This window comes from Coffea eugenioides, unplaced genomic scaffold (assembly GCF_003713205.1).
Source record: "Coffea eugenioides isolate CCC68of unplaced genomic scaffold, Ceug_1.0 ScVebR1_779;HRSCAF=1515, whole genome shotgun sequence".
Lineage (NCBI taxonomy): Eukaryota > Viridiplantae > Streptophyta > Magnoliopsida > Gentianales > Rubiaceae > Coffea > Coffea eugenioides.
In genome coordinates, this window is record NW_020864647.1 from 19294 (window position 1) to 27900 (window position 8607).

At 34.9% G+C, this 8607-nt stretch overlaps 1 protein-coding gene across 1 annotated transcript; it reads right to left on the reverse strand.

The window, feature by feature from the left end:
- Positions 1-5228: 5228 nt before the first annotated feature.
- Positions 5229-8334, reverse strand: LOC113758902 (UPF0481 protein At3g47200-like). Its single transcript, XM_027301579.1, has 2 exons — positions 7191-8334; positions 5229-5584 (listed from the first exon to the last, which is right to left on the reverse strand). Exons 1-2 carry the CDS (start codon positions 8332-8334, stop codon positions 5229-5231), a joined length of 1500 nt encoding a protein of 499 aa, XP_027157380.1.
- Positions 8335-8607: the final 273 nt, after the last annotated feature.

The following is an 8607-nucleotide window of genomic DNA, read 5'->3' on the forward strand; positions in this document are numbered from 1 at the left end:
CTTCCACACAAGTCACAAATCACATGATAAGAATTAAAAGCATTAACATTCCTCCCTTGCTCAATTTCATGCATAATTGTGTCCATTTGAACTTGTAACATCATAACATCAAATTTAGCCTTTAAGCACCTTAAACCATCTTCAAAAGACATACATTCAGTAAATTCTTGATTACCTCTATTAAAGGAGCTTTGCACTTGGTAACCATCCATTACCAATCTTCCACTTCTCAAGCATTGTCCTCCAAATTGACCTACCCTCCTCATTACCTAAAATTGCTTTTAAACAACTTAAGAGCAAAATTAGTAAGAAGAATAGGTAATAAAATGCATACACACAAAAAAAATACTAAAATAACAGAAAATAACATTCACATTATAACTAATATTATGTCTAAACTAATAAAGTTGCTCTTCACACCGATATTGCCAAATCTTCCCCGGCAACGGCGCCAAAAACTTGACGTGCGCGGAGTATACATATACAATTAAACTCATCCTAATCAAGTTTTACATTTATAAACTCCTAAATACCCCACACGCGATTTATCGCAAGTATACGAATCGTGAGCGAGTATAGGGTATTAAGGGTCGATCCCACAAGGAAGATTGCAATTACCGGTACTACTAAAGCTTCTCTATTATTTAGACTATCAATGAATTATAACAAATTAAAACCTAATGAAATTATACAAAAAAATAGCAAATGAAAGCTCCTTGGGTTGTGGTATCCCTAACTACTCATGCAAGTGCTATATTTGGATCATTAATTACTACATCTAGGCTAGTTATGGTGTAATTTCCTTATGCATTTGAATCCTACTTTCGTAATGAATCAATTATACTTATAACTAATCCATACCTATTCTCATGGTTATGAAATTAGCTACAAGTTCATTTCCTCAATGAAATTACATGAAATGAATCACTAAAAACCACATAGATGCACCTCTACTTTCGTGAGTGTACTCCCTATGTTTAGCACTTCTTGAACTAGTGTTAAATCTCAATTTTCATTGCAGAAACAACACCTTAGATAATCACAATTAATGGTACCAGATTAATCATGATTTCAAGAGCTAAAGTGCTAAATAACTTGCTCAAATCATAGCAGTCAAATAACCAAATAATAAACACTAACAATTATAGAAAGTTCAACCAAACCCAAGGTATAAACTTTAGAAACACATAATGAACACAAAATCCAGAACTTGTATATTAACTAAATTTGGAATCAAATACAAAAGATAAAGATTTGGAAGGAATACAACCCTTGTCACATGAGCTTTCTTCCTTGCCTTCTTCATCCTCCATTTGCATCCTAATCTAGATAATAAACAAGAATGGAAAAACTACACTACTCTATACTAACCTAAACTAACACTAGGGAGATGAAAGAGCTACATTTCTGCAACTTCCAGCTTCTCCCGTAGCTCACTCTCTATTTTCTGCTATGAACTCCAATCTCTCCCCTTCTTGCAATGAATTTGGCTATTTTATGATGAAAGGTGGTCAAGAAATGAGGATTACATCTCCCTTTTACAACTGGGAATGTTTCTCACATGTCTAGCATCCAATGTGAGTTGGTGGAGGTGAAATTGAGTTTTACGCGTACAGAGCAGCCTTTTCTGACCACAATCCGGCCAGGAATCCGGCCATAAATCCGGCCAAATTCAGGCCGGATTGCTACAGTAAATCTGGGCTGCTACAGTGATCCGAGCTGCTACAGTACCTCGGATCCGTATGGATCCGAGCTCGGATCCACTAACCCAGAAACAGCCGAGGGTTCGGATGAATAGTGGATCCGAGTGTGGATCACTTGCTCTGTTTTTTGCCCAACTTCAACCGATCTTTTCTTGATGTTAGAGGCTGAACCAACTCATGTCTAAAACACGAAAGTTGTAGCCTTTTGAGTTATCTTTCTAATGCATCAAGAATCACCTCATTTGGATCTGTGTAGGCTGAGATATGACTGAAATACCCTTGCCTGCTCCATGCCTTGTTCCAGTTTCGACCAATAGCAATTGACTCTGTACTTCGGCCTTTTGACCTGGAAAACCTTCAAACTGGATTCAGATGTCTTCACCAAAGTTGTAGATCTATCTCTTATCTTCAAATGGGTTCAAGAATCATCCCAATCCGATCATTGTAGCTCAAGTTATAGCCGAAATACTAAAATGTGTCAAAACTGTCAAAATACACAAAATCCAAGTAAAAAGTGATAAAAACCTCATTTAATCACTTCAAAGTATTTTTCACCAATTATAGCCAAAATGATTCATTTTCTTCCAATAATATAACTAAAGTGACTAAAAATAATATAAAATATCATACAATTATTACGTAAATTAGTCACTTATCAGCTATAGAAGTAGATTTGTTATGGCAAATTTAGGAGATTCTAAACATAAAATGTCAACCAGTGACAATTCTTGTCACTGATGAACAGGACTACAAGTTACATGGGGAAGTCTTCACTATAGAGACGTAATTTCTGACAACTTTCACATTATCTATCGCAAAAATACAAGTGAAACTGTGACACAAAAAATCGTCACAAAATACTATTAGTTGGTGACGACTTTCTTGTCGTCACAGAATACTATGAATCTGCAAAGACCTGTGTGTATGTATACTTCTCTTGTAATCATATTCTTTCTTGTTTATCTAAGCCTAAATCTTAGTTGCATGCCGACAGATATATCCGTTTAAACAGATTTTGTTAAATTGACGGCACTCCTTCTCTGCTTACGGTAAATAGTAAGTGTTCCCCTTGACTTTATCATTTGTATGCATATCTATATAGCCGCCAAATGAGCCAAGAACTGGCGGAGCTACTTGGCCAAAGAAAATCTTCAATTTTCTATATGAAAATCTTTTCGAGATATATATTCTAATTTTATCCCATTAATTTTGGTCAGGATTATGCATAATTTTCTGAATTAATCATGTACAAAAAGGTTTGAGCATTTACTTTGTTAATGTCAATTCATGAAGTTGGCATTACGCGGGAGTGATCTTTGGTATAGATACTATACCTATGCATGTGCATATATTCTTACATCTTTTTCTCCAACTTTGTGAGCTCCATCTTCATGACACCTAACAAGAAAACTAGCAGTAAATGTTTGGGCATCCCACATGGGAGCCCTCTCTGAAAACAAAAAATTGTTCGTCAGTCATGTTTCCTCCATCTTTTGATCAGGAAGTATAGAAACATAGATAACGTAAGTTACGCCACTGTTAATTTCTGAATTTCATAAACTTTTCTTATTGGTCTTTAGTTTGTATATGAGATAGAAAATCCAACATTTAAGTATGATTCTTATAAGGAATATGAACAGTCTTCCTTGATGTCATCGAACATAATAGCATGTGAAAGTTTATGATTTTTTACCTGCCCATCTAGGAAAATTAACTTCTGAAGAGTTCCAGATTTTTGTTTTCTGATGTACGCCTCGATGTCAAATTTCCGTGATAGCAAGACTCTACGCGTCCACATTTTCTCATCAGGCTTTAATGAGCTTATCAACTGATTCTGTGATGTTTCCATAGCAGCTGAAAACAGATGAAAGGGAAAAAAATACAACTGTTTGATTAGTAAAAATAATTTAAAAAGATTCAAAGTAAAGGCCTTGAGTATAAATATAATATCTAAAATATATGAATATCGGAGGATACATAGAATGCTTCACCAAAATATCAATTTTAGAAAAGTATGCATAATATTGGTACCTGCAATCACTTTTTTTACTGTTCTTCTGTTCTTTTTTTTTTTTTTTTCGTGTCCAAGAGAGTAGAAATTGTTGTAGAGAAGTTAACATTAGGTTGTTTAATTTGTCATTTATATGGATGAAGTGTATGAAGTGGGTAAAAAGTCTTGTCTATTATTTGCTGGATTTTGCTGATATGAAGTTTCTCTTTCATGTCACTTGAGTTAATTTTTCAGTTTTATCATTAATTAATTGTTCTCCTTTATGTGCTTTTATGACTTAATTTTCCGTTTCAGTGAGTTTTGTAAGTTTTTCATTTTTCCTGTTAATGGTGGTGCAAATGAACAATAATGCTACTTCAGTTAAAAGAAAAAGCCATCTTTTAATGGTTTTAATGGCGATTATCCTAGGTTGTTCATGTGTTTAAATCTAGGGGTAACCGTACGCGTTGTGCTAGGTCTTATTCTTTTCAGCTGCCCTTGAATTTTTTTAATCATAATTCTTTTAGACAATACAGTAAAATTGAGAAAGAAAAAGGGTAAAAAAATGTAGCTTAAAGACACGTGTTTAAGGATATCAGCCAAGAGAGAGGTCAAAAATGTATAATGAAGTAATTTTGTTATAACTTGAAGTACATTTGCCAAAAAAATATAATATTTTTGGAGAAAATAAAATTAAATGGATCATATCAAATCATACATAACACTCTAAATGATTTTTAGGGAGCTAAAGGAAGATGTCTTGGTCTATTTCTTGAATTAACATAATATGAACTTTCATCAAATATCGCAAAATAATTTATTTATCAAAATTAGCATGAATAAATCATGTAACAAAGTTAGTTCTAACGTGTCGTAACACAAAAGTTCCAACTTTTCTAGATTTGAAAATCCGCATTAAGTTTAAGATTGTAAGAATATCATAAAGTCATGGCTGGTAAAATGGCAAATTAATTGTTCAATCTGCATAATGAAAAATAGAGAATTAATATCGGGATATATTTATAACACGACTTAATTAGCAGCCATAGACTTTTGAAGAGGAAAATTACTATTAATCTTGACTTGAGAGTTAAGAACAAAACAATGCAGCAAAAAATGATTACAAAAGTTAATTAATCATTCCTCCGTTGAATATAAAAAAGGTGAATGATTGCTTCCTTATATAGTGCTATTATAAACACATTTTATGCTCTCGTGAAGTATGGACGAAGGACCTAAGAAAATAAACTTCAACAATAATCCCATGTATTCTGGTATATCTAGTCACTTTTTAGCTGTACCAACTTGTTAGGTTTACTAAATGCAATCATCCCATGTATATATAGATGCAAAAACAAAAAAAAAAAAATCCAAATTTCAACATTAACATCTTTAAAAAAAACTATTAATCTATTGAGGAATTCACAGACACTTAACTCCCGTAACAAAAAACATAGTAAATACACCAATATCAGAATCTTTTCCACTTCAAATCATCACAATAAAATGAGATAGGAAAAGGAGCAATTATACATTTAAAGAATAGATTTAATAGTTTCTTCTGCATAACACCTTCGAGTGCGCTCTTCAAGCTGTGACGAGGCTACAATGTATCTTTCCACGCTTGACTCGCCTCTTTGAAGAAGAAGCTGTTGCAAATACCACAGCTTATGCTTTTCCATTTTTGGTAATTTACTTTTAGCATGATGATAAGGTCCAATAGCAACAATTTCTGGTTCGTATGCCTGAGGGTTGTGCCTCCGTAGCCCGTCATGGACTCTGAATATACATTTCTCATTTGATGTTTCTGATATCTGAGAAAGCTTTCGATCGAGACCAGTAGAAATAAATTTTAGCATTTCTCCGGGCATCCTCTCTGGAGAATAAAATGCTGCACGGAAAGATTAACAAAATCAGTCTAATTAAGTTGATTGGCAACTGCTTGAACCAGGTTTATACTGATTTCCGGGTGCTGATTCTGACTTTTAAAAGTTTTTGTCGTTTGAAGCTAGTCATCATGGAAAGTTAGGTAAGGGCTGAAAACAAATCAATGTCACCAGCCCGTATTGCTGGGAGGGATACATAATCTTGGCTATTCTATTGTCTTGTTTAGGCATTTGTCTTCCAATCTTACTCAATTGATCTAGGTAGGATCTATAAATTCTTAAACATTTTAATTTTCTAGAATTTTGAGATATGAGTTCATAGCTGTTCTTTTCCACTAAACTTTAGATGGCTAGCAATTTTTCCTTTGTGGAGGGAAAATAGTGAGTGGCTGAGCGCAATAAAGAGGAGAAGAGAAGAGAAGAGATCGAAGAGAACAGCCAATGTTTAAGCCCTCTATTTCTTTAAAAAAGTAGACATGTCTCAGCCCTTCATTCCTTAGCATATGCTGTGCTTCGCGAAGTGACAAACATGAGAAAGGTCGGAACGTTGGAGACAACATTTCTTAGATAAAGCCTTCACATTTACAACCAAGAACTACTTAAAATTTACATATGTACTCCATTTTGGTACCAGCAAGCATGACAGATTACTTATTGTACTGCTTCTTTTTTTTTTTTCTCTTTTTTCTTTCAGTCTTTATGCCTTACTTAGCATTCTAGCCAATGTGGATGCAGTGGCTAATTAGATAAGATTTCGGGAACCATAAGTAACAAGCAATTCATGTTTATAACTATTTTCCCAATAAAGTGTTCTTCCGGGTTTTCTTTGTTTGAAAATCAACCGAGCCTTTTCTCTGTTCTCTTCTTTAAATCACAGGAGTAACAATTAGATCCTGTAGAACTATATGTTTTCAGTACACTTATTTTGTTAGCATTTCAATCAACTGGTATCTAACTGCTATTATATATGATAGTATGCCAAGGATTTTTTGCCAGATGAATGCTTCATTTTTTTAATTCTTTCTTTGCAATTTGCTTAAAATCTTGCGTACTTAATTTTTCGTGCTTCATTGAGTTCTCATGATCAACCTTTGCATGCATTTAGTAGTACTCTCACTAAGATCGGACCAGTGCTAGGTAACACTCACTGTGGTTATACTTGACACAATGACATATAGATACATGTGTAGACAGATCCATGTTCATAAAAATTGTCAGCTTGACTAAAATGAATTAATGAGCCAGGCGGGGCATTGCTATTTTAATGTTCAGTTGTAGATCATAATACAGAAGAGATCATGTTCATTATTAGTAGAACATGCATTTAGAAGTTCATGTAATATCCAAGACAGGAAAGTTCTTTTACATCAAGAATTTGTTATCAATCGGAACACAAGTAAAATGACGTTGTTGGTATTTAAGTACAATCACTAACAAATTACAAAACAAGCACAACTAGCTCACTTTAATTTCATTAAGTCAAAGTCTAGTGTAGGATGGAAAATATGGTCTGCACCAATGCGAGAAGAATCAAAACGCATGCAGCCAGACATGAAATGATTGACCACGGGTTATGAAAATAATTCCGCATGAGGTTTGCCCACCAAGTACGGCTGCGGTTGCGGGAGTACTTCCTCATTTCCTCAAAAACTTCGTGGTAACAGAAAGGAACTTCAATAGAAACATCACTGCTTAACTTGTTGAACATTTTAGAGACTGCTTTATCACTGCCTAACCCATGCCTGATGATGTCACGGTTGCGAAGCTTTTCAACGTCGGACGGTGAATCTATGAGAAGATCCATGAAGCTTATGTAATCAGTTACATACCTCCATGTCTCAAATGGCTTAGACATATACTGTTCATATGCAATCAAGTTTCTGAAGATGCATTCTGTATGATCATCTACAAATAAAGGAGGGATTTTAACTACACCATTTTTGAAAGTGATACGGAGCAAGGGTACACTCTTCTTTGCCCTCTCGAACTTGGTTCCACTAGATAGTAGCTCAATAACTGGTTTCTGCAATAAGGTTTTAGTCGGTTCAGGTTCGGAATACGTAAGTGTGTTGGAAAATGAGGCAGTCAAATTTTTGTGCATGAGGTCAAGAAGATGAACAGCCCTATGACTTGCAGCGATTGTAGAATAAGAACTTTGACCTGGATAAGAACCAGGCATGAGCGAAGACAGACAGAGAATAGCTAGGTCATTAAGCTTCTCTTCTTCGTCCTGCAACTTGGTCATATCAAACAGTTTTTGCAGGACAATAAAGGGCAACTGATTCTCAAATAATATTAGGTCTCTCTTAGTGGCTGATATTAGCCAAGACATCTGAAAAATGGGGTCATTCTTGTCGTATTCTTCAAGCTGAAAAAGTTTCCTCAAGAACATGATGACAAAGCAGCCATCAAGGCATAGCATTTCAACAAAATCACCATCTGAAAGATTGATTTCGTCTGCGTAAGAACTTTTAGCTTCTTCTTGAAGTTCAGCCATAGCTTGGACGTAATTCTTAGCACTTGACTCTCCTCTTCTATGAAGAAGCATGTTCAAGTACCTTAGCTTATACATCTCCATCTTTTTCAGTTCAGGCTTACCGTGGTGATAAGGTCCGATGGAGACGACTTGTGGTTCATATGCCGCTTCATTTTCACTTCGTAGTTTACTATGGACTTTGAAGATCGATTGCGTTCTTGGTGTATCCGATAGGCCAGAACGCATTTGATCAATGCGAACAGATATGTCTCCTAACATCTTTGTTGAGTACGTATAAACAAGAGGAAAAATTGCTGCAGGAGAAAACATCAAGAAGGATCAGCAAATTTAAGCATTTAGGTTGATTCCTATTAGAATGAATCTTGAGGTCCAAGCGCTACATGACTATCACAAAATTCCTTTTTTTTTGTGCATTTTGAGTGCCTGGTGAATCTTGTTGTTTCTTGGGTATAGTTGACCTATACCACAACATACCTTCTGATCGGATAGTAGATTAAAATTCTCTGAATGATAGTAAAGAAGAGTCTCAAA